Genomic DNA, 26,223 nt, shown 5'->3' with positions numbered 1-26,223 from the left:
TAATTTTAAAAATAAAATATCATTTTTCCCCCCTTCTTCAAGCCAAGTCACATGTCATCCAAAATATGACAATATCAAGGATGAGAAGATGCAAAAAAAAAAAAAAAAAAAAGTGAAAAAGTACCATCGTATGGTGCTCCAATCCAATTCTTTGAAAAATTGAATTTCTAGAAGCAACAATATTGATCGTACGATCTTGATTGTAGAACACAATGCAAGATCTTAAAAACAAATTAAAATATGATTCTCTGATTTCAAAATTTTAACCGTTAGATCTTAATCAATCAATTTTGTTTATTGTAGATCTGATGGCTGGATTTTGATGCTCCACCCTTTGGAAATATGGACTAGTCAAAAATCTAGATAGTTCTGTATCCATCACATGGCTCACCATGTGTGAATTAAAAAAAACAAATAATACTCTAAACTTCAAATCTAGATCGTCTAATTTTAATCTAACAATCATATTTTGTCCGGCTCTATCTTACTTTGTGTGCTTGCATAAATTCTTGCATACAGAAGATCGAGTCCTTATTGGCCCACCACTATCTTATATGACTGGCCTCGAGAACCGTTGTCACTATATATACTCTTTCTTTGCCGATTTCCAATACTGATTTCACTGAAAGTTTTCCTCTCTCTCGCTCTCTCTATATCTCTTTTTCACTCTCTCTCTCTCTTTGTCACTCTCTCTCTCTCTCTCTCTCTCTCTCTCTCTCTCTCTCTCTCTCTCTCTCTTCAAACTCTTCTCCGAAATCAACTCTCAACACTAGCAGAATGGTAAAGCATACCCACTTCAATTACAATGCCAATTTTAATTCCTTTTTTTTTCTTACTACAATCGTTGTTTTTGTCACTTAGGATATGATGTTCGTGCCCTGGCTCAAAAATTTGCTTGCAATCACGGCCTTCTTCACATCATGTGAAGTTCATCTGAATGAGTCAAAAAATGAACGCAACATGTTCTGTCTCGAATGCAATGACAATCCATTTTGTGGATCTTGCATAAAATCTCATCACAAAGATCATCGAGTAATCCAAGTGAGTGTTCTTTAAAGGGATAGCTAGATCTATATAATATCTCGATAATCTATGTATCTTTATGTGATATCCACTTTTCTTTAATTAATTTTTGTTACATTCAAATAGTTTTGTATAATTTTTTTGACTTTGGGATCTAAATTTGAACTTGTATACTTGCAATTACAAATCAGGTGAGGAGATCATCTTATACAAACGTCATTAAGACAATCGAAATTTACAAGCATTTGGATATTCTAGGAATCCAAACCTATGTGATTAGCAACTTTACAGTTGTATTCATAAACAAGAGGCCTTATTCCCAACCTACGAAGAAGACGATAGGTATAATTGGTTGCAGTAGCGACTATCTTTGTAAGATATGCCAAAGGAATCTTGTAGGACCTTATTACTTTTGCTCTCTGGCATGCAAGGTAAATTGTTTTCTCGATCTCATTTTCTTTTTCCTTATCATGTCTCCTTTTTTATAGATCCTCTTTTTTTAATTTATTTTGTAAATAAATTTCAAAAATTGTGTTCAAATATTTAATTGAGAATGTAATTTATGTTTATTAATTTTTATTGGTATTTCAATCGCTTAATTTTTTTATTGGTGTAAAGAATGGGAATACTTTTTTTCGTTGATTATGATTGTTGTACTTTTATTATTTTTTTCTTTTTTAAATATAGTTAATTAATGTTGCATATTGTGTGTGTATGATACAAGTTTGAATGCATAAAGAAGGATGGGGGCTTTTTCCTAAGTGCAAAGGAGACAGAAGAAATGGAAAGATTGTTGGAGGAATCAATCAAGGCACCAAAACAAAAAGCCAAAAAATCGCGTGAACAAAATCTAAATCGAAAAGTAAATGAAGCGGGAATCAACAATGAAGAAAACGAAGAGGATGAAGAAAAAAGGGAGGAAGAAGAAAATGAACAAGAAAAAAGAGAAAACATGCTTCCTATCAAAAAGCCAAATTCAAGAAGAAAGGGAATACCTCGTAGGGCACCCTTTTTTTAAGGCCTAAATCATGTAATAGAGAGATTTAAATAATACAATATCATCTATCTTGAGATAGATTTCTAGCTAGATCCATATTTATGTTCTCATGATAATAAATTACTTTTGAAACATTTGATTTCGTCTCCTTTGTTAGATTCATTAAATTAATATTTGAAACATGCTAAGTTGTCTATTACGTAATGCTACATGTAGCGAAAGAAGTTATCGTGAATCTAAGAAAATATAAAAGAAAAGAACAAAACATATTTTAGTTCACAAATATGTAAAATTAAGCAAATAATGCTTTCCCAGATAATGTCATCATGATTTTTAGGGGTGGGGGTGTGTGGGGATGATTATTAAGCGTTTTGTGTTTGAAAAATATCTAATGTCATTTAAGTTATTTTAATTTAATTTTATCAGTCAAATGAACGTTAGTTTATTCAAATGACTAAAAATAATTCTACACGAAAAATATTGAATAAAAATAGAAAAATAATTTTGACTAAAGAAGACATTATATTAATGGTTTAAATGTATATTTTTTAAACTTATAGTCTTATGACTTTTTGTTTCAAAATTTAATTGACTATATCATTGAGAAAAATTAAGATGCATATCATTTTATTGAATAACTATTGTAATACTGTCCCATAAAAAAGCTATTATAATATTCTCTCAAACAAAAACAAAAAATCTTTCTGGTTTCTTCAAAAAAAAAATCTTTCTGGTTCTTGTGTCAGAAAAATTGGTGTCTATAGGTCGGTTTGTGGTTAAAAGCTCTCAAAATTAAATAAAGTTTGTTCAATAGACTATTTCAATCGTCCACAGGTCTCTCAAACATCAAAAATTATCCCTCTCAAAAACGGAACTTCCTAACATCTAAAATATGGTACTTCAGGACCAATTAATTTTTCATTATTTAATCGAATTCTTAAACGGATATTGTCTACATCTAATGGCTTTACACTCGTTTGAGTGTACAACAAATGTGATTTGTCCATATATAACCACATTATCATCTTTGTATATAAACTTCATGAATTCAGAAAAATACTCAACTATCTCAAATAAATATTTACTTTTCCTACACACTTCATCTCCATATCGTTTATATAATAAATCAACTTTCAAAAATCTCTTCAGGAGTTCTCAAATTTATTTTCAAATAAACAAATGATATTCACTAAAAATATTATACAACATGTTTCTATATTTCAAGTTGATTAAGTAATCTCTTCGAGAATATGAATTGTATGTCTTGATAAAATTAATTCCTTTGGAAGGAAAAAAAAAATCAAGTGAGTCATATTAGATTGAGGCTTCGGGGGAAAAAAATAATGGCTTGAAAGATAACGTAAACTTCAAAAATAAATTCATATAAAATTACCTATAATTAAGTTATTCGTTTTGGTTCTTTTGCTTCTTCGTCACTTTTCATTGTAACAAATGCAAAGGCTCTACTCATGTACGTTTGTTTTGTTGCTCGATCATATACAATCTTCATAATTCAATCAAGCAAATACAAAAATAAAAACATTCGGAAATAACATGATAACATGATCACGAATCAAATTAGTTGAAAGAAAATGAGAAAAAGAAATATATCTCCAAAATAATAATCAAGTCATCACTCCGGTGGAGTCTCGTGCTGATAACGTGTTATAAAATAAACTAAATGACAAGATAAAAAAAATAGAGAAGATGATCAATGATAGAAAAGATGAGAGTTTTTGTATTATTCTCTTTACAAGTATGTCTTTACATCAAAAACATGAGTCCTATTTGAATGATCACATGCAATCAAAGACAACTAACAATTCACTGACTAACAGGAGTTAATTTGAAAGATCAAGAATGGACATCCATTAATTTTATTGTTCATAACAAGATTCAATATATTTTTAGTCCATCTAATCATCTACTCTATATATATTTAGTCCATATGTAATTACGAAGAATCACACTCTCCATACAAATTCATCATTACCATGTAAGTAGTTTTGGTCCATATGCAGGCATGCTAAAACATGTTTAATTATCCTTTTTTGTTGTTAAGTTGTTTAATTATTCTTTATTTAATTATTAAATTTTTGAATTGCAGACATTTTTAGAACTTTACAGAAACATATTCCACATAAATTTAGAATTATTAACATGAAATAAATTAAATGTGCATTTTTTAAACGTACAAAATTCAAGATAAAAGTAACAAAAATCTAGACCAAGAATCAAATTTTGAGTCCATTTTATATATAGAGATTGTTTTATAATGTTCAAACGGTTTTGCAAAAAAAAAAAAAGGTCATTTTAAAACATATATTACTTAAAGTATGGACTAAAACTGCTGCATTATAATTTTGTAGGGACCGAAAGTGCACTTGTCGACTGCCTTTGGGATTTGGCTTCTGGATTATAGTGGTCAATAGCTTTTTCTTCAAGAACAGGAGTTAATGTCTAGTTTAAAGTTGTTTGGTTGACTACGGTGTCTTCTTCAGTGGATCGGGTGTTGAAGGGTGCCTTGTGATTTGTTTTTAGAGTATGGGAGGACGGACGTTTTTGCTTCGAGATCGGGAGTCAGTTTCTAAACTCAAGTTTTTGGGCATGATATGGTGTCTTATATGGTGGATCGGGAGTCGATTGGTGGTGGAATTGGAATGAGTGTTGGAATAAGTGATTTTCAAATGTTTATTTGGACTCAGCTGTTGGAAGATAAAATGAGGTGAAGTTATAGGGGTTTTGGTTGGTTTCATCGTATTTTGGGAGAGGTTTTGATGCAAGTAGCAGACGATTGGTGTTTAGAATTTGTTTGAGGTATTTTGTGATGGAGTCTGAAGATTTGGCTCAAGTCTAGTTTCTTTTGTTATGTGGGGTTTGCCTTTGACTTTGTTGTTGGATTTGGTGGTTAGCTTGGATTTGTTTTGGTGGTAGCCCTTTTAGTTGAATGATGCCTTTATTTCGGTTTTTCATGTATGGGGTGTATGAGCTTTCTTTTGAATATTCCTTTCCTCATATATACAACACCATTTGCTTTCTTGTTTTTGTTTGCCAATCTATGTTCTTCTTACAAACAGAAACTTAATTATTAATAAATTTTGTAGTTAAAAAACTCTTTCAAATAAAGAAAATTTATCTCTATACATGCACAGCCCTCCACATATTCCTTCCAATCTCTTAAATAGAGCCTAAAAGCTTAATTAATTTAGCAAAATTCACTTAAAAGTATAACAAAAATAGATAAAAGGGATTTTTTTACTACAATCAAGGCAAAACCCATTTTGCTTTCAAACTTCAACTTAACTAGAAGGTAAAATAATGTAGCTTTTTGGTTGAAATTTAACAATTTAACCACATATAGAAAATAATATAAGCTTTTAAAATAATCGCATGACTGTCCTCGTGAGCTTAGCTCAGTTGGTAAGGACAACGCATAATATATGCAAGGTTCGGGGTTCGAATCCCGGCCACCAACAAAAAAAAAATGATTGCATGACTTACCGTACTTAAAAAGAAACATAATATTACATGACTTCAAATTCAATTGTGAAGAAATCAATTGAATTTGTAAAGTGAAGAAATCAATTGAATTTGTAAAATTGATTTCTTCACTTACCGTACTTAAAAAGAAACATAATATTACATGACTTCAAAGAAATCAATTGAATTTGTAAAATTGATTTCTTCACAATTTTGAATTTGAAGTCATGTAATTGATTTCTCACAATTGAATTTGAAGTCATGTAATTGATTTCTTCACAATTGAATTTGAATGAATTTGTAAAATTGATTTCTTCACAATTGAATTTGAAGTCATGTAATTGATTTCTTCACAATTGAATTTGAATGAATTTGTAAAATTGATTTCTTCACAATTGAATTTGAAGTGATTTCTTCACAATTGAATTTGAAGTCATGTAATTGATTTCTTCACAATTGAATTTGAATGAATTTGTAAAATTGATTTCTTCACAATTGAATTTGAAGTCATGTAATTGATTTCTCACAATTTTACAAATTCATTTATACATTTAAAAATGATTTATAATTTTTACCTCCAAACATAAATTTTACACATAAATCTATTGTCCAACTCACTTTTATGTGGATGTATTTAACATAAATATTCTCACCTTAAACTCAATCTTAACCAAAATCAATTTTACAAAAATCAATTTGCACCACCAAGAACCAAATCAATCTTTTTCATAATCACATTTATCAAATTCTTACGCAATCACACTAAAAAATGCTTAAGATTGATGTCAACGCAAACTGTAAAAATAAACTGTCTCATGTAATTTTTCAAAAGCTTTAAATTGTTGCACTTTTGAAGTTCTTGTTGTTTTTTTTTTACCTTCACTCCACGGGAAGCAACAAGTACATAGTCTATAGAACAAAGATTAGCAAAATTGTTCATGATACAATGATATCTGATTGTCAAAAAGAACAAGAACTGTGTTGTTTTCTACAGCTACACGTTCTGGAATCTTGTCATAACTCCCATCAGAGACAAAAATGGTAACCCTCCAAAAAATGGTTTGTTTGAAGTGCTGAAAAAAAAATGGTATTCCATTAGTACTAATGTAATATACTATAACCAAGTAAAATTGATTTCTTCACAATTTTGAATTTGAAGTCATGTAATTGATTTCTCACAATTGAATTTGAAGTCATGTAATTGATTTCTTCACAATTGAATTTGAATGAATTTGTAAAATTGATTTCTTCACAATTGAATTTGAAGTCATGTAATTGATTTCTTCACAATTGAATTTGAATGAATTTGTAAAATTGATTTCTTCACAATTGAATTTGAAGTCATGTAATTGATTTCTTCACAATTGAATTTGAATGAATTTGTAAAATTGATTTCTTCACAATTGAATTTGAAGTCATGTAATTGATTTCTCACTTGATTTCTTCACAATTGAATTTGAAGTCATGTAATTGATTTCTTCACAATTGAATTTGAATGAATTTGTAAAATTGATTTCTTCACAATTGAATTTGAAGTCATGTAATTGATTTCTTCACAATTGAATTTGAATGAATTTGTAAAATTGATTTCTTCACAATTGAATTTGAAGTCATGTAATTGATTTCTCACAATTTTACAAATTCATTTATACATTTAAAAATGATTTATAATTTTTACCTCCAAACATAAATTTTACACATAAATCTATTGTCCAACTCACTTTTATGTGGATGTATTTAACATAAATATTCTCACCTTAAACTCAATCTTAACCAAAATCAATTTTACAAAAATCAATTTGCACCACCAAGAACCAAATCAATCTTTTTCATAATCACATTTATCAAATTCTTACGCAATCACACTAAAAAATGCTTAAGATTGATGTCAACGCAAACTGTAAAAATAAACTGTCTCATGTAATTTTTCAAAAGCTTTAAATTGTTGCACTTTTGAAGTTCTTGTTGTTTTTTTTTTACCTTCACTCCACGGGAAGCAACAAGTACATAGTCTATAGAACAAAGATTAGCAAAATTGTTCATGATACAATGATATCTGATTGTCAAAAAGAACAAGAACTGTGTTGTTTTCTACAGCTACACGTTCTGGAATCTTGTCATAACTCCCATCAGAGACAAAAATGGTAACCCTCCAAAAAATGGTTTGTTTGAAGTGCTGAAAAAAAAATGGTATTCCATTAGTACTAATGTAATATACTATAACCAAGTTCTTTAAAACAACAAGCATCATAAAGTAAGTATTATATTAGTCCATGCAAAAACATATACTAAAGTAATCAAAAATATAAAACAAAGCTAGTACAAAGGAGAAAATTAAAAAACAAAAATGTTCAGATGGACATAAACATCGTGTCACATTCTCAATTACCCTTTAGAACTTACCATTCACTTTTAACCCCACGTATATACTTGATTCATCAGCTCTTGACACATGCCCTCCACATGTCAACAAAAAGTGCCCCATGCCAATGGGTTGGTTTTGGTTATAAAGGTTAAATACTACATTAATCGTTATTTTTTCCTTCCGTTTGTAGACTTGTAATTTGCAAAGAAGCTTCAAAGGTGAGTGAAAGGGATAGTAAATGGCTCCAAAGAGTGCTAAGAAAGTGGTGGTTAGATCAACAAGGAAAGTTGTTCAAGAAAGTGTGCAGGTTTCTGTTCTAAGCAGCAATAAAAGCTCAACACGAGGTAACAACAAAGATGTTCAGATAGATAAAGATGTAGGTGATGCTATTCAACAGGAGCATGTGAGGATCATTCCTGTTCAAGAAGTGACTCCACAAACCAAAGAGGATACAAATGCAAACACAACCACTGTCACTACTGAAGACAAAACAAATCAAGAAAATACTCCAGATGATGCTGATGTTACCATGGAACCCAAAACCCCACTCTCGAATAAAGAGCAGGAGAAGAAGGCTAGGACCAAGGAAGGAGGAAATGACGGTAAAGGGAAAAGGAAGAAGAAAAGGAGGAGGATAATGGGTGAAGGGTACCAGAGATATGTGTATAGGGTACTTAAGCAAGTGCACCCTCAAATGGGAATTTCATCCCAAGCTATGACTATTCTGAATAACTTGATGAATGACATGTTTGAGAAGCTGGCCGATGAAGCTGCAAAGCTGACAGCATACACAAAACACATGACACTAACGTCGAGGGAGATTCAAGGTGCAGTGAAACTGGTTTTGCCAGGAGAACTTGGAAAACATGCTATTGCTGAAGGAGCCAAAGCTGTTACCAATTATGTATCTTATGTTGTCTGATATATAGAGGCACAAGTCTTCATGTTTATATCATGCTCCAACCTTGTGTATAGTAAGTTTAGGTGTGCTGTGTGGCTGAGTGTGCCCTTAGTTTTTTTGTTTTTTCAATTTCTTTTAGGATAAGAAAAGTGCAGAAAACTAGAATGGTTGTCTTTTATGTGAACTGTTTTCATTGTGTGGATTGCTAATTGTCACCTATAGTAGGAGTAGCTCCTTTAACTTATTCCTTATTAACGTAGGACTTGTTTTCCCAATATATTCCCTTATGCTCAGTTAGTTAACTTTAACTTATTTCTTATTATACTAGGTTTTAGGTTTTCATATTGACCTAACTAACTAATATTAAACTAACTCATCTTTACAAAATTAACTTACTTTTTAGGCTATCTCTTTTTAATGTGGAATTTAAATTTTTTCCATAACTCAAAATAACTCTTGGCAATCACTCTTCAGCATTGAAGAATAGTTCAAACAATCACGAGTACCTTGTCTAAGAAATAAATTGAAAAATGCCAATTGTATACAACAACAATAAATGTCAATTATATCTTGATACAAGAATTTTTCAAAATAACGCACCGAGTACATTATGTTGAAAATTGAAATAAGCCATTACTTGTGTTAAGTAAATTCTGCTTATCATCCCGTATTAGATATTGAGCTACATTTTACCTTTCATCAAGAAACCTATACATGAAACCTATACGTTACACGCTTAAAACTGGGAATGCAACTTTACATGACAAAGGTGGAAACCGGTCCTATTAGATCTATCTATACAAAATCATGTATAAAGGAATTATATCTCAAAACTCCCAAACCAAAAAAATTACATTCATTCAGAATCCAAATTCCAAAATAGAACCATCAGGGGTTGCTTCAGAAAGGAAGAAAAAGAAACAATCATCAGGCCCTCAATGAACTCAACATAAATACAGTAATCATGGCAAGAATCAGAAAAGAAAATTATAAAAAAAAATAAAATAATACCTGGAAACGTCCAGGAGATAAAACTTGTAATCCTGTACTTTGTTATATGATCCTTAAAGCAAAAATAGTTAAATAGAATTATATAGAATAAGCACGAATCACTTCCACCACTGGTGCTCGACACATTGGACACTTTTTTCTACTATCAAGCAATTGATTTGCACATTTTGAACATGTGCACATGTGCCCACATCTGCAAGACAAGTACAAGAGCATGAAAAAAGTGATTAACAAAGTAGTTTCTTCTGATGTGTGAAATTGATACTTAATATTACCTGTACAACAAACAATCAATACTGCCTTCGCAGCATATACAGCAAAGCCCTTTCCTCACACATTCCCATTTGGATTCGTCCGGTGAAACATGGTCATGTACTCCTGTGATGAATTTAACTTTGTTATCTAATAGTTGTGCTTGGGAGAGAGATTGATAAACGTCAATTAATTTTGTAAAATTGATCCTGAATAAAAATTTTAACAGTAACTAAGAAATAATTGAGTCTGGAGTAAAATGATTTATATTTAAAACAAATTACTCCTAGTCAAACTAAGATTTAGAGTCAAAATCAGTTTTGCCTAAAAAGAACAAAAATCATATATTTTCATTAAAATCACGTTTGACATTAAGACAAAACAAATTTTGATACAAGTCAGGTCAAGGCAAAGGAAAATAAGATGCAAAATATGAAAGGCACCAAAGAATTGTAGACCTGATGAACCAGTTGAGCGATTAAGGGCTGCAGAGACTTCTTGTCTTATTGAGCGTTGCAACTCAAGCTGCATATCCATACAAGCCTCTAGCATTCTCTGCATATTATTCATCCTTTGTTGTAGCCTAACCATGTCAATTCTCAAGTCACTGATGTTATCCCAGTCCTACCAAAAAATTGAATCAGAAAATTATCATTATTCAAATAACGACACAAATACAATGTAGAAAATTTGGACGCTTTAATGTCAAGACTAGGGAGTATGGAGTACATCAGCTAAAGGAAAGCGGTTGTGTCCTGCAAATGAATTCACAGTTCCTCGGCGCTGATTGTTTATGCCATTCTGCTGTGTCCAGTTGTCATGACGCGTGTGTCGATCCCATAGAGGCAGAGGGGGAGGAGGTGGTGGTAAAGGCAGGTTAAGTGAATTATTGACAATGTCCTCCGTGTCAACAATCTGATCCCTTCTCTGCTGCTCCAGGTCTTGTTCTGTTGAGGATGAAGAAGGGGATGTTTCTTGCAGCTCCTCCCACTCAACGTGAGCATGACCTTGCCTTTCAACATATGATTGTATCAGCTGGTCAAGACTTTCACGAAAACTGCTGCGTAGGAGGTTTGAGACACTTCTCCTGCAAAAGGAAAAGATATATTTATTCTCTATTTCTTCTCCGTTTCAAGAAAAAAATTGCTAAACTCTTCAGTCATATCTACATACCTACTTAGCAGTTCCCTGAGTTCAACACTGTACACGTTGTCATCTTCTGGAAAATAGAATCCATGAATTCTACCAACTGGAGCTGCTCCATTATCAGAAGGTCCTCCCAACCAAATTTCCACAGCTTCTTGAAAGCTGCCATCTTCTTGCCACACTTCAGAGGCTGCTACTTGCTCTTGCAGACGAGAATTTTCTCCATCATCATTTCCCAAGATGTTTTGAGGCCATTCATTTGATGTGCTACTGAGCTGATTATCATCCACACTTTCCTGAGTACTATCCCTCCACTCAATGTTAGTTTGATGCCAGTCATTTCCTTCATTTTCAATAATAATTTCTTCATGTTGCTGTCTTTCTAGAGCAACAGATTCAACCAAATCTACATTATCAATGATATTGCCCTCTGCACGATTGTTGTGATTTGATAAATTGCTTTGTTCACCAGTTATATCACCCCGCAGAGACTCCTCAGTATGTATCTCACTTGGTTCTTGTTCTTGTTCTTGCAGATTGCTATGCTCCGTAACTTCAATTTGCAAGCTTTGTTGGGTAAGGTTGTTACCAGTATCTTCGGATGGTATTGTGTCAACATTTTGTGCATTGCCATCTCTTCTTTCAACACTGATATTGGAAGACGACTCATAAATTCTTGTTTCTTCTTCTTCTTCATGAGCACATGACATCCCAAGTCTATCACATCCCTTATTATTATGCTTTGATTGTTCGGAATGTACCGAGGCGACTACTTGTGAACTTGTAGCTCCAGTTTGTTCAATTCTATTGACATCAATATCACTGTCAGATGAGGTATCAGATAGGTTGCTTGCTGCTTGACCATAACCTAAATTGTCCTTTCTAAAAGAAAATCCTTCCCTATTCAAAAGACAAGTTAACGTCATTGGTATGACGCACATACAAAAAAAAAAACATTTTAATGACGAAAGGGAAAAGGAACAAGTAGCTTTAAGCAGGAAAAATGAAGCAGAAACAAACAGTTACACTTTATTGGGATAAAGGGAAACCAAGAATAAAGAGAAGATTATTCCAACCATGTCGACTTTGCAGTAACAATATTATTTTCAAAACGATCTTCTAGCAGCAGTAGCCTTAACCCATCAATCAAACTGTCATTTCCGAACAAAATACATACTATTAAATACACACATAACAATTTGGACACATTTGCAATAACATTTATTTCAAAATGATCCTCAAGCAGTAGCAGCCTTGGACCATCATTCTGTCTTTTTTTCCCAACGAAACTCATACTCCAAAGTTAAGACACGCACACACACACTCTCTCATATAAATTGTGCCCTGACTTTTTGTGGACTAAAACAAACAGACCTTTCTTCCGTTAACTGAAAAACACATGAAAGCATGTAAAACTTCCATAAAGCAAAGTTAACAGAAAATCTGAATAAAATAAACCATGAAATATCATGATTGAAAACAACAAATAGAATGTAAACAATGTGACAGCTCAGCAAGTATTAGTGAACATAACAAAAATGAAAACAAAAACCAAACAAACACACCTAATTTTAATGTTAGCAATATCCACCTTCACTTCAATTTTACCACTTTATTTAAAGGGGAAATTACACTAACCTCCCCTAAAGTTTATGTAAATATAATTTACCTCCCCTCTGTTTTCTCAAAAAGCAGTAACATCCCCTGCCGTCACACCCCATCCACCTTCCGTTTAAATCAAAAATCATGAGAATGCTTCTTCTCTTTTTGACTTTTTCTTCTTTTTGTAACAACAATAATGGACTCTTGAGATTGAGACAAATCCTATATCTCAGCAAACAAAAATGCATTACAAAATAATGACTCCCACAACAAATAGGAGCAAGTTCGATGGTAAAATAAAGGTATCAATGGAATTATTACAGAGGGATAGAAACCCAATTCTTTCATGTAAAGATCCAGAGGCTTAATGCTGATTGTAGAGGTATGTAATGTTGAAACAGAGACGGTCCCAAATGAAAACAACAGATTTTAGTAATTCTTCCCAATTGACTCATTATTGTTGACTTGTATTAATAATACTTACAACTCTAAAGCCAAATTCCACTGGACAAATGATGGAAGATGATGTTTCTAGTTTTAACAGAGATAGTTAACGGTGTTAAGTTGTAAGGGAGGTGAGTATCTATTTTAAGAGACTTGAAGGGAGGTTAGTATCTAATATAAAATTAGAGGGGGTGTCCATGTCATTTAAAAAGACTTCAGGGGAGGTTAATGTAATTTTCCCTTATTTAAATGATGTTGTTATTGTACTACAATATTCTGCCTTTACGGCCTCATTTCGCAGACATAAGCTTAGAATAACAAAAGTTAGAATTATATATTTCTGTATCAAAACCACGTGTTTGACCAAATACAGTAAACGTACACCAATCTGCCCTTATACATATATTGGAAGGAATTGTTAGACATTCCAAACCAAAGAGGGACATGAATAGCAGAATATCTCAGTACATGTTAGCTATATGGGTCGAAAATAGAAGAGAAAGACGGAAGAAGATGTTTGACTTATTAACAGAATGCAAGAAACTTAGGAAAGCAAAAAGGAAGTCACAAATAGATAAGTTGGCAGAGAAATCAATCAATCCAGATGACTTCAAACACAATTAAAAATTAGCTTCTTCTCAACTTAATGGAAATACGACTGCATACCTTAGACATGATACAGTCTGTTTTTGTCTCAGTAAGCCTAATTCACTTTCTGCAATGGAAGTGGAGCGGTTATTATCAATGGGTCTATCATTTCTCAAAAACCTGCCTCTAAGCAAGGCCTGCAAATATTTTCATCAAACAATCATCAGTTGCAAGAGCAAAGCTCATATTCTAATAAAGTCCTAGATTTTAAATTCTTTAATTATAGATTTAAATATAGGGTTTGTTTGTTTAGATTTGAAAAAAATGCTTTTAAGGTATAGTCTTTACTAGTTATTTTCTCTTGATACACTATCATTTCAAGCTTCAGGGACCAAAATAGCTTCTTTTTTTATTTTTAAAAATTTTAAGTGTTATGAAAATTTCTACTTATGTTTTTCAGTGTTCTTAAATATAGGTTTTGCATTGAGGAATTTGAACAAGTCGCTACTGTTCCACGATACGCTATTTAGTACAAAAATCTAGTGAAATAGCGGCTATAGCAGTGCTATTAACACTGTTGGGTAGTGAAATTTAAACAAACCACTATTTTTCACAATCTAGAATTGACAGCACTTTTAACTGATTATTATAAAGTGTTATCTTTCTTTCAAACAAACGGGACTGTCTTCCTTTTCTAAATTATTTACATTTCAATTTCTAGGTATTTTTGTACTCTGTAATGCACATACTACTAGTCACTTTTCGCTATGCCTACCAGGATACTGTTTCCCTTCAAGTTCCCCAACAAATTGAGTGAGCATAAATTGATAAAAATACTTGAAGTGTTCACTAACAGGTTGCTAACAACTAATTTTACTCATTACACAGATAAAAATGGTCCGCTGTCCATGGTAGATACACATATGGTGCAAAAAAAGTTAATAAATATGATAAATAAGATGTATCATTTAGTGAACAAACCTGAATGCGATTGCGATGGGGAAAATGAGATACAGCCCGACGTTCCAACAATTCCTGAACCTCTCTTTGCCTCTCCATCACAGCCTTCTTAACCATATCAAGCAAAACCTGCCGACCACGTAATTTACGGATTCTTCTTCGTGATATATGCTCACTTTGGCCTTCATTCTGGTTACCAAATTCAGCAGGTTGTTCTTCCCTATTTTCCCCAACAGAAACACCTCGCAGCCGGCTACTCGTCTCTACCCATTCCCTTACGATACTAACTCTTTCCTGGTCAGTTCCCCCAAGCAATTCACCCCTCAAACCACTATTCCCTCGACTAATATTTGATGCACGATCCCTAGAACCACCGTTACTCATCCATCCCCTGAAAATTTTCCTCACTCTTTCCCTCCCAACCTCTCCAATATCAGCGGAGTTTTCACGATTAGAGCTGTTCAACTCCTCCTGATCCTGTTCATATTGAGACCCATTCTGACTTTGCGACTGTGACCATGTTTCAGATTCATTCTCACCTAAACCTGCATCTTCCTGTGATGGGTCTACAACCAACCCCTCACTCCTTTGTTGAACTAATACTTCATCAGATCTTCCTTGAACCTGCCTCACCATGTGCTCATCTTCAATCTCTCGCCACATTTGCAAAAGGGAAGATGACCGTCCACCTACCCTTCCTCCATCTTCTTGCCTCCGTGGCGACTGAGAATGAGACTCCCTCAGGAAATTAGTCTCCAACACCGCTGCATTGTGCACTCCAGCAACAGCCATTTCTAATTCCCTAACAAGCACGCAGCAGAATCACCTATCTTTTCAAACCATCTGATTCAAACACACTGAAAATCATAAGCAAATAGCAAAATAGGAAAATCAAACACTCCAAAAAATATCATTTCACATTAATTCCTATCCATTTCAATCACATTATCCATTATCATTATTCTAAATCTCCCCGCTAAATCATCACAATAACAATCTTGATCCATAGCAATCCATGATTTTCAGAGAATCACAATCGCGTTACGTTTTCGGCAAAATCATAAACTGTTTCTTTGCAGCCCACATCGCAATTTTTTACCTTTATTTAAAATAATTCATCCTAATTCCTAATTAACCTCATCAGTCAATAAATTAAATAACAAACTTGGAATTTTCAAAATTTACATTTGAAGAATGTAACTAACAACTTTATCTAACCATTCTAGCAATATTAATAGCATCATACCTAATTAAACAAAAATTACCAATAATAAAAACAAATTATACCTATATTAGAGTTTGACCAAACAAATAAGGAACTAAATTAAGCTAAAATTCTAAATAAATGAGAATCCACAAAATTTTCAAAATGAACAAAACGACACTCAAATCAGCGTTTCAGATCAATCTATTACAATCCAAATTCTTAAAAAAAAAAAAAAAAAAAAAACGGATTCATTATTATTGATTAAGAAACGAATCAGTTAAAACGCAGCGTTTGATTGATGAGAAGAGAAAGAAAAAAAAAAAACATACCAGTGATGCGAATTTTGGTGTAAGATCAGAAACCCTATGTTTCTGAATGAAAATATCTTAGGGAGAAATTTAGAGAGAGAAAGAAGGTGCGAAAATGGAGATACAGTTGAATTTAGAGAGAGAGAGAGAGAGAGAGAGAGAGTAAATATGGACACGTCAGCAATTGTTTCTTTTTATTTATTTGTTTATTTTTTGACTTTTTTGACACTAACGTCTGAATATTTTATTTGTTTTAATCAAAGAGGTCATGATTTCGTTGACACGTGGCAGGAGATTATATGGAATTACGGGGGAATTGACTAGACGTGCCAATGCCAAATCTTAAAACGGACGTCAAGTTTTGGAAAGGCATTCTAGTTCTAGAAAGAGAAAAAAAAAAAATTATTGAAAATATTTGTTTTATAAAGAAAAAACTAATTGAAAATATTTTGTTTTGACCAAAAAAATTAAAGTATTATTTCTAGAAATTAAAGCTTTGATGCAAAAATGTTGAGAAATTTGATATAAGGTAAATATGTTTTTCATCCTAAAAAATTACGAGTTTTTAAGTTCTAGAAAGAGAAAATAAATAATTGAAAATATTTTGTTTTGACCAAAAATATTAAAATGATATTTTTAGAATAGTCACTATAAGTTTGTCAAAAAAAAAAATAATCGTCCTTGTAAGCTTAGCTCAGTTGGTATGGACAATGCATAAAATATACAAGGTCCGGGGTTCGAACCTCGGTCACCACCCCAAAAAAAAAAAAAAAAATAATCAATATAAAATGGAAATAAGGACTTAAAATGAATAAAAAGTTTGTAAGGAGTAAACTTGAAAGCTTCTAATTTTTTAGAGACTAAAATCATATTAAATCTTTTGATATATAATTACAAATTATTATTTCTCTAATTTTTTTTTAGCAAATGTACAACTAATAAACTATTTAATATATAAAATGGAAATAAATAATATAAAATGGAAATAAGGACTTAAAATGAATAAAAAGTTTGTAAGGAGTAAACTTGAAAGCTTCTAATTTTTTAGAGACTAAAATCATATTAAATCTTTTGATATATAATTACAAATTATTATTTCTCTAATTTTTTTTTAGCAAATGTACAACTAATAAACTATTTAATATATAAAATGGAAATAAGGACTTAAAATGAATAAAAAGTTTGTAAGGAGTAAACTTGAAAGCTTCTAATTTTTTAGAGACTAAAAACATATTAAATCTTTTGATATATAATTACAAATTATTATTTCTCACATTATTTTTTTAGCAAATGTACAACTAATTCATTTCATTCATATTTAATGGATACATAGTAGTAGATACGATATAGAAAATATGTGGGCTATGATCAGATAAAGACACTCTAACAATACTATGAGTTATTTTATTTATTTGTCTCCTAACAAATGATCCTACAAAGTCAGGTTTGCTTAACAAGAGACTTTTACAATTAGATATAATACTCCAAACTCATTAAAGGGGTATTAGATAAGGCAAGAGCATTAGCTATAGATTTACAATTTGTTTGGAACAAAACAGCATGCATTCCCTTCCATATGGCCACTTTGATATATTCAAGCAAGCTAATCAGTGGCAGGCCTTCTCGGGAGCGGAAGGTAGCTACGGCTCCCCCCATCTTTTTTTCTTTTTATACCCTTCTACTGCAATGTTCACCCTCTCTCTGAGCATCTTCTCCATCACGGCTCCCCACATGTTTACTTCTTAAACCGTCCATACCAACTCCTTCCGCCGTCGATCTCAAATTTTTGGTTGCATTCCGATTTCAATTCCTTTCCATCCTTAAGCTCTTGTGCCTTCTCTCTTTCGTTATTGTATCAACTACCGTCGCCAGGATTGTGATTTGGTTTCTGGAAAGTCTCAATTGCAGCTTGAGTAAGAGAATGGGGTTGTTGAACAAAACCATTTGAAGAAGACGAAAGCGGTGGGAAATTATTGGGTTGGATGTAAGAAGCATAAATGGGGTAGAAAATAATGATAATGGAGATGGGTTTTGGTACTTGCAACAAATTGAAGTGCCTTTTCAAGAAAGAACGTGTTGATGGGGAAAAATTCAACCTTTTTGCATATTCAAATTGAGTGTTTGGAGAGAAGGAGGTCAAGAAGACGATACTTATATCTATCTGCAAAAAGCACAAATATACTTTTGTGGTTGTGTTGTGGGTTCCCTGTGTGTGTTATTTTATCCTTACATCAAAACTAAATCCCATAGTTTTCATTCAATCCTCATCTAGTCTTTCACTAAAATAATTGCACTCATGCATGTTATTTTTCCTTGTATACATATTTTTATTTTTATTCTTGTGTTAATGTTATTTTGAATTTTTTATACAATTATATATATCCAATGAATTTCAATTATATATATTTAGCCGCTATTTGCCGCTCCCCTTAACATTTTGAGCAAGATCCGCCACTGAAGCTAATGGTTTTAGCTTTTAATTCTAAAATAGTGGTAGAGAAGTACATATATAATTTGATTTGCAAAATAAGAACAACCCTAAAAAGCCTCTAAAACATATATCATACCCCCAATATATAGTTGTTGAAAACGGAGGCTTCATTGTTGCACTTTATCATGCCCATCATCGGTTTGGACCAAATTTGCGGATATCATGAGTTTTGCTCTTTGCATATTGCTTTATTTGTTTAGTGTATCCATTGCTCTAGTGACAATGGACATGGGAGTGGTGTTAGAGGCTTCCCACAACTTAGTGTTTCGACTCTTCCACAAACTCCATGAAATCATCACAACCAAGGGTTGTTATTTGGATGATAACCTATCAAGCAAATCAAAAAGCATACCAGATAAATTGTTAGCAATGAGAAGTAGCTACCAAACAATATCATCAAATCCCAATTTTTTCAAAATAGTTTAAAGCCTTATGACAAACAAAGAAAGTGTGCATATGTATTTCCACAAGTTTCTCACAAGACACACAAACATCATCACATGGAATTTGTGGGTGATGAGTTTGGCATAAGTCGAAAAGCATTGGTGGGCTAAACGCTAAAGAAATGTTTGAACCTGAGGCGAAATCATCAAATTCCATATGATACTCATGTGAGTGATACTTTGCATAATAGAGGGTTCCTTGAGAAAATCCATACAGATACGGCATGTTGACTTTACAATGTAAGAGTCATCCTTTGTCACCTTCCCTATGTACCTATCGTCCCTCACGTGGGCATAGAGAGGGGGCAGTAAGTATGGTTGCAAGATTAGATTGATTAAAAATGGATTGCACGAGATCATGATTCCAAGAGTTCATATATGTATTCTTTGAGTATTTAACTGTAAGATCGTCAAAGTAAGGTGGTAGAGGTGTGGACAACTTGGGGGGAAGGATGGTTGTTGTAACGTCCTCCTTTTTATTTAATTATTTTTATTAAGTTAGAGTCTATTTATGTGATTTATTTAAATATGTGACGTGTTAGTATTTTATTAAGTGACATTATTCTATTATTTATTAGAATATGAGAATTTTTAGTGTAAGTAGAATTGGAGGTTATAATAGAAAGAAGAATAAGTTATTGGGCCTAAATAGATTTAGGAAGAGTGATTAGTATTATAAATACAGAAGCTTAGGTTAGAAAGAGTTTTACGTTAAACCGCTTTTTGGAGAAAGAGGAGAAAGAGGAGAACTCAGAGAGAGAGGACCCTAGGAACGAAGAACGCTGCTTTGATTTCAGAAAAACTATCTAAGGTAAGGGTGAGACTATCTTTCACTAATATTAAGTCTGTAGATCATTAGATTGCATCTAACATGCTTTAGGATGAGTTTGTGAGATTATGAGAAATTAGGGGTTGTATAATCATATGGGTAGTGAAAGGCTTTGTTTTTGTTTTTATTGTTCCATGATCTTTTAATGAATTCATGTTAAATTCTTGTTTTTCTGTGTTATATGTTTGATTTATTGGAACCATTTAAATTTTATCACGACTTATTTTTATGTTCGCTATCCAAATTTTATGAATCCTAAATTATTGAATATGAAAGTTAGTTCCCTGTGTTCGTTAAATTGGATTTCAGTATCATCGGTTGTCAAGATTCGTTTAATTTGCTCAACTTTCAAGTTTGTTATTATTTTGATTTGGCAATATGATACACATGCAGTCTGAGTGTTGTCTTCAGATTAGGATCTTCTTTGTGCTCTAATGATTCGATCACTCAAATTTTAATTTAGGGTAATTGCTTGATTTGAGATTTGCATAAATTTATTCAATGTACCCTTAATAAATATCCTGGAAACATAGTTTTCTAGTTGAAACAAACATACGCATGCTATCCTTAAAATTTGGTAAACCGAAAGTGAAGGATATATATATGTGTTTATATCCAGACAAAGTTACTTTACCATAATTGTTTTTAATCTTAATTTTGGAATTAAAGAATTGCTACTATTTTAGTTCAAGGAATATATCCTAATTTGTTAAGTGATTTTATATGGATAATTATTATAATGAAATATTTGATGATGTGGTCATATAAAAATGTGATATTTGAAGATGTATATGATTTAAAGATGTGGTATGTAAAGATGTGATATTTAAGAAGTATAGTTGATGTATTATTTGATTAAGTGTAATTTGTGAATTATTTGATGATGTGAAATTGATGTGTTAATTGATGATGTATGACTGAAGTGCTATTTGAAAGATGTGTGGTTTAAATATGTGTTATTTATGATGCTTATGTTGATGCGATGTTTAAGATGTTGATGTTTATCATTTGATACTGTTAAGTTATGATGCTGATATGATGTGACTTTATAAGTGTTGCATATGTTGTTGTTGATCTTATTTAAGATGTAAATGTCGGTCTAAGTCAAAGAGTTTGTTAAGTCGTCGAGTCGTTATGAAGTCATCAAGTTGTTAAGATGTTATGTTGTTAAGATGTTAAGATGTCATAGATGTTCATGAAGTTTCTAAGACGTAAGATGTTGAGTCCATGCATACTCATTTAAAGATGAGGGCTCATGCCCTGGAGCTTTTGCTCAACTACAACCACGACGATGGAGCTTTTGCTCAACCAGAGACGAGGGCTCATGCCCTAGGAGCTTTTGCTCAATAGCGACGAGGGCTTATGCCCTAGATTGGTACCACATGCATTTGCATTTTCATGATGATTCAAGATGGTTTAAGACGTTAAGAGTTGCATAGTCGAGTCTAGATGCATTGTCAAGTCAAGTTGTTAAGTTGTGATGTTTTAACGAATTACTTTGTGATACCTTTTAGTAAGATGATATGTGACGATGATTGTGACTGCTATATGATGATATATTGCTAAGATGAAATGATGATGTCTATGTATTTGATTGTAATTGTTAAATTATAAGATGTTTATATTGTTAAATGTAATTTATGATTTATGAGCTTAATATTATTGTTTGAGAAATCTCACCCCTTCTGCTTGAAAATGTTGCTCTTCGTATGGGTAACTTGCAGGTAATCAAGATTAAGCGTGGTCGTGAGTGGACTCCTCACAAGTGTGTCTTTAGGTGCTCTGATACGTAACGGGATGGGGATTTTGATACTATTTTCTGTTCCTTTACGTATTGCTTTTGAAGTTTAAGAATTATTATTGAACTAAGATTTATGAGACTTTTATGATGAGGCCTGCGTGCCAAGACTATTTCTATTGTTAAACTAAATCCGCTGCGAAGTTTTTAAATGTTATATTGATGAATTTTTGAAGGATAAATTATTATCTATTTTGTTAAGATTTTATGATAAAGAGATGTAGCATTCCGTTTATGTGAATTACTCTGATAATTTATTATGAAATTTTTATGTTGGGAAAACGGTGATGTATCATGTATGTGGTTATGAATCCATATGAAATACGCACAAAGTATATACCATGCAAGGTTCTTGCTCTTTGCCAGGTCGTCACTATCGCACCCATATATTCCTTCCACAATCCACATCGTTAATGAGTTATTATGTGTCGTACCAGCCCCCCCAAAGATCTTTCCTTATCGAACTGATTTAAACAATTTATTTAGCAAGCAAAATGTGGACACACTTTACCACCCTTTTGAAGATTTAACAATTATTTATAAATTTTCTTTAGTTAAAAATTGGTGGAGGGAAAGGAAGAGAACTTATATACATATATAATAAATACACACGTATAATTTATGCCACCAGGTCTAATACAAGCTGTTAGTGTGCATTATGTGTAAGTGTAGTAATCTCTAGGTATCAATTGAGTTTGATTCCTACTGATAGAAAAATTGTTCAATATAGGTTGTAGTATTGTCCTAAAATGTCTTCTTGTTTTTTTATTTTACAAAAATAACTATTTATTAATACATATATAAGATGGTATGGTGGAATAAATTACACTACCATAACACTTCGATATATTGCGTAGTCAATAACTTTTTGATTGAAATTTTATATCGAAGACATTATTCAAGTAAAGTAAAGTAAATAAAAGCCAAGTTGTTTGGCCTCTAGTGCAAGGAGCTTCATCCAAGGACGTACATGGAGAATACCGGGTTCGATTCTCAGGGGAACAATGCTTGGCCAGTGTCCATGCCTCTACGCACGAGCCGGATTAGTCGTCCACCATTGATGGGTCGGAAACCGGTGCTAAAGAAAAAAAAAATTGTTAATATGCCTCAAAATTAACATCATTTGATAAAATTGTTAAGATGTTAATCTTATCACGCTTCAATGATATATCGAATGATTCATAATTTCTTTAAATTACAATGATGGTCTACACGATATAAAATTTCAATTCAAAAGTAGATTTTATAACTCGTGTGTCTTTTTTTAATAGAAAAAAGTTTATATTAGTTGAATTTCAAGACTCACTTTAAATAACTCGTGTGTCTTTTTTTAATAGAAAAAAGTTTATGTTAGTTGGGTTTCAAGACTCACTTTAAACATAACAACCATTAAGACTCGTAGATTTTTTTTGAAAGACTCATACATTATATATATGTTATGAGGTACTTACAAATGGCTCATCAAAAATGTCATCATGTCGATATTGGGAGTTGAACAACTCTCATCTTTGGAACGTATGAATCAACTCCTTAGCGGTTAAACCAACCTTCATTGACAATAAAGATATAGTTATAGATAAAAAAGTATTGAAATTAATATATTTTTTCCTGTTTTTATTAATAAAATAAAAAAGTTTTACCAATGTGGCTTTTGAAAAGAGAAAAAGTACCTAAAAAGAGGGTGGATCAAAGTATGTGGAGCATTGAAGTTGGTCGATTCCACGCATATCCTTTGGAAGATGCTGAGATCTTAGTTACAATTAAACCCTTTTACCTTTGCTTTTTCTCCTTTATAAACCCTTCCTACTGAGATGCTACTATGCACCAACATAGCTCCTTTATTATTCTACAAGGTAAAAGCTCGATCAAGTAATTTTCTCTCTTTGCACCGCCAAGAAATGCTTTTCCCACCACCCAAGTTGGCTATTTTATGGCTCAAGCAGATGATGAAGGATATTGATGATGAAGGTGATGGTGGAAAAGATCATTCATATTATGATTCTAATTAATTTGGAGGCAACGGTGTGGTGATAGTGAGATTAATCACAATTATTCTCACTCTAGACACACTTCAGGGCAACTCCAATCCTTTGGCAAATCACTTTTCTATAGTAATTTGGCTATATATCAACGGTCTTGATATGCATGACCAGTTATAGGGGTTTCTTCACTTTTCTATAGTTGAAATTTTTAATTTGAGTATTAAAATATTAACTATAACGGGAGTAGTTATTTGGCTTTTGTTGTGTGGATCTATCATGCAGTATATGTATGTATTGTATTGATGTATAATGTATTGATCGCCTCTGTATGTGTATCAGAAATTTGAAATCGCCACAGGAGCATAAAATAATATGAGGTGAATATATTTAAGTACATTTGATCGATGCATTTTCCCTTTACGAGAAAAAGGTACTATAATTCATGGATGCCTTTTATATTTATAGAAATAAAAAATTGTATATGGTTCAATGAAATTATGCATTGGTTGGCGATTAGATTCCCAACTTCCTACTTACCACATGGCCCTTTCTTCTAAACAAACCTCAACCAGTACTTTTATAATTAGTTTTAGGCCAAATACCACTTTTGGTCTTTTTAGTTTCATAGAATTTTCAAGTTAGTTCTTTAAGTTTCAAAAGTTTCAATTAAGTCATTTTAGTTTGACAGAATTCTCAAATTAGTCATTTAAGTTTCAAAAGTTTCAAACTAAAAAGACTTATTTGAAACTTTTGAAAGGGTGACGGTGAAATAGTTTATCAACTAAAATGACCTATTTGAAACTTGTGAAACTTAAAAGACTAACTTGAGAATTCTGTCAAACTAAAATGACCTAATTGAAACTTTCGAAACCTAAAGGACTAACTTAAAAATTCTGTGAAACTAAAAGGACCAAAACTGGTATTTGACCTTAATTTTATAATCACTTGGATAATAATTTTTTTAATATGGAACAGCTTGATAAATGCTCTTATGTGGATAATACTTAAAAAAATGTTTAAAAGTCTAACCACGATGTAGTCATCTCTTGATAGTAAATATTGATAGTATTCATTATTTTGACGATTGAGATAGTGATTTAATGGATACCAATTCGATCGAGAGAAACACTTGCATAGGCACAGGCCTAACACCTGTCTCTTGGGCACAGCCAATAGAATTTTGGCAACTCATGTCTATGAGTTTTTAAATCGGTTAAAAGATTAACTGATTTCATATAAGATTCTACTAAGTTGGTTAAGCAAAAGAGCGACTTTGATAAGTTTTTGTCTTTTTTGAAAATATAATATTTTTATTTTCATTTTTATCTTCATTCCTTAGGATTGTAATACTGGCTCTGATACCAGGTTGTTGGCGGCAGGGTCGCCAGCGGAATTTTCTCGAACTTGATTTAACATTTGTTCGATTTTAATTAAACCTTGAAATGGTTTTAAGAGTGTTTTAGCTCTTTCTCTTTGTGTGTTTGTAAGATTTTCTAAATCTTCTATTTCTCTTAGAAAGTCTTCAATATATTCTATATGGTATTGTACTAATTCTTTGGAATGAAAAAGAATTTGCCTTAAGACAATTCTTCTATGATAAAATTCTATATCAGAGATTATGCTCTCTAATCTTTCTTTAAAGAGTTTTACTTCTGTTATAAGACCTAAACCAGGCATTATATAATTTTTTCTAAAGATTGTTCAAATTCAGTTAGTTTTTGAGATGGCCATAACAGGGTTGTGGCTCTTTCCTTTTGGGTAACAGAAATATTTTCTGTTTCTTCTAATTCTTTTATCATTTCATCTATGTATGAAATTTGTAAAATTATTAGATCATGGATCCCCCAAATTGTATTTTTCATTTCTATTCTTAAAAAAATTTCTTCTATTTTATTAACTAGGTTATCTAGTTTTCTTCTGAATAAACTTAACTCATTTTTTATTGTTATTCCTGGCATTATAATTTTCTATTGATGCCTAACAATTCCGTTTTTATTTCTGATAAAGTTTTATTAAGCTTTCTCTTTTCATTACTATCTAATGAAGTTCTTGCTGGTAGGAACTTTGGTTCACTAGTACTTTCTTCTTGTTTTAGAAGAGGTGTTCTTTCTATAGTCATAATAGATTTTGACCTTTTTAATGGTTTTAGAATTGGTGATTCTAATTTTATTAGTGGGGCAAATAGTTCATCTATTTGTATTTTTTCTTTTCCACTAAATTCTATACTGTAATGGGAATTACTTAATGCATAATTCATTTTATAACTTACACTAAAAGGATGATTTCCTGGTTTCATGAGGGTTTGGTCTTTAAGCTTATAATGAATTACTAGAGATCTGTCTAGATCTATGTCATTTAAACTTAAACCTATCTATAAATTTATGTCAAATTTTAAT

General features: G+C 32.0%; 3 protein-coding genes and 1 long non-coding RNA gene across 8 annotated transcripts; 2 read left to right on the top strand and 2 right to left on the bottom strand.

Annotated features, from left to right (window-relative positions):
- Positions 1 to 867: 867 nt before the first annotated feature.
- On the top strand, positions 868 to 2,154 carry LOC146950112 (protein RGF1 INDUCIBLE TRANSCRIPTION FACTOR 1-like). Its single transcript, XM_085746074.1, has 3 exons — positions 868 to 1,041; positions 1,215 to 1,454; positions 1,748 to 2,154. Exons 1-3 carry the CDS (start codon positions 868 to 870, stop codon positions 2,039 to 2,041), a joined length of 708 nt encoding a protein of 235 aa, XP_085602200.1. The 3' UTR covers positions 2,042 to 2,154.
- A 4,237-nt stretch (positions 2,155 to 6,391) lies between these two features.
- Positions 6,392 to 16,419, bottom strand: LOC146950110 (uncharacterized). 5 transcript variants are annotated; one of them, XM_085746070.1, is made up of 11 exons: positions 16,306 to 16,419; positions 14,791 to 15,612; positions 13,888 to 14,006; positions 12,252 to 12,326; positions 11,203 to 12,075; positions 10,759 to 11,116; positions 10,488 to 10,653; positions 10,053 to 10,155; positions 9,778 to 9,970; positions 7,665 to 7,676; positions 6,392 to 6,543 (listed from the first exon to the last, which is right to left on the bottom strand). In XM_085746070.1, exons 2-9 carry the CDS (start codon positions 15,559 to 15,561, stop codon positions 9,856 to 9,858), a joined length of 2,580 nt encoding a protein of 859 aa, XP_085602196.1. In that variant the 5' UTR covers positions 15,562 to 15,612; positions 16,306 to 16,419; the 3' UTR covers positions 6,392 to 6,543; positions 7,665 to 7,676; positions 9,778 to 9,855. The 5 variants fall into 5 exon arrangements, with proteins under 5 accessions (XP_085602196.1, XP_085602195.1, XP_085602198.1 ...); XM_085746069.1 differs by lacking the exon at positions 6,392 to 6,543 and having other exon boundaries at positions 7,402 to 7,676; XM_085746067.1 differs by lacking the exons at positions 6,392 to 6,543; positions 7,665 to 7,676 and adding an exon at positions 9,290 to 9,664.
- LOC146950111 (histone H2B-like) lies at positions 8,104 to 8,968 on the top strand. Its single transcript, XM_085746073.1, has one exon. It carries the CDS (start codon positions 8,104 to 8,106, stop codon positions 8,785 to 8,787), a length of 684 nt encoding a protein of 227 aa, XP_085602199.1. The 3' UTR covers positions 8,788 to 8,968.
- Positions 16,420 to 22,710: 6,291 nt separating the features above from the next.
- Positions 22,711 to 24,399, bottom strand: LOC146950109 (uncharacterized). The gene is made up of 3 exons (XR_015027435.1): positions 23,516 to 24,399; positions 23,297 to 23,392; positions 22,711 to 22,923 (listed from the first exon to the last, which is right to left on the bottom strand). It is a non-coding gene; the product is annotated as an uncharacterized LOC146950109 (long non-coding RNA).
- Positions 24,400 to 26,223: the final 1,824 nt, after the last annotated feature.

The sequence above is a fragment of the Medicago sativa genome, chromosome 2 (genome assembly GCF_051527215.1).
Source record: "Medicago sativa cultivar Bolivia chromosome 2, Bolivia_mono, whole genome shotgun sequence".
NCBI lineage: Eukaryota > Viridiplantae > Streptophyta > Magnoliopsida > Fabales > Fabaceae > Medicago > Medicago sativa.
The sequence above is the reverse complement of the archived record's forward strand: the minus strand, read 5'-3'. Positions and strand labels throughout refer to the sequence as shown.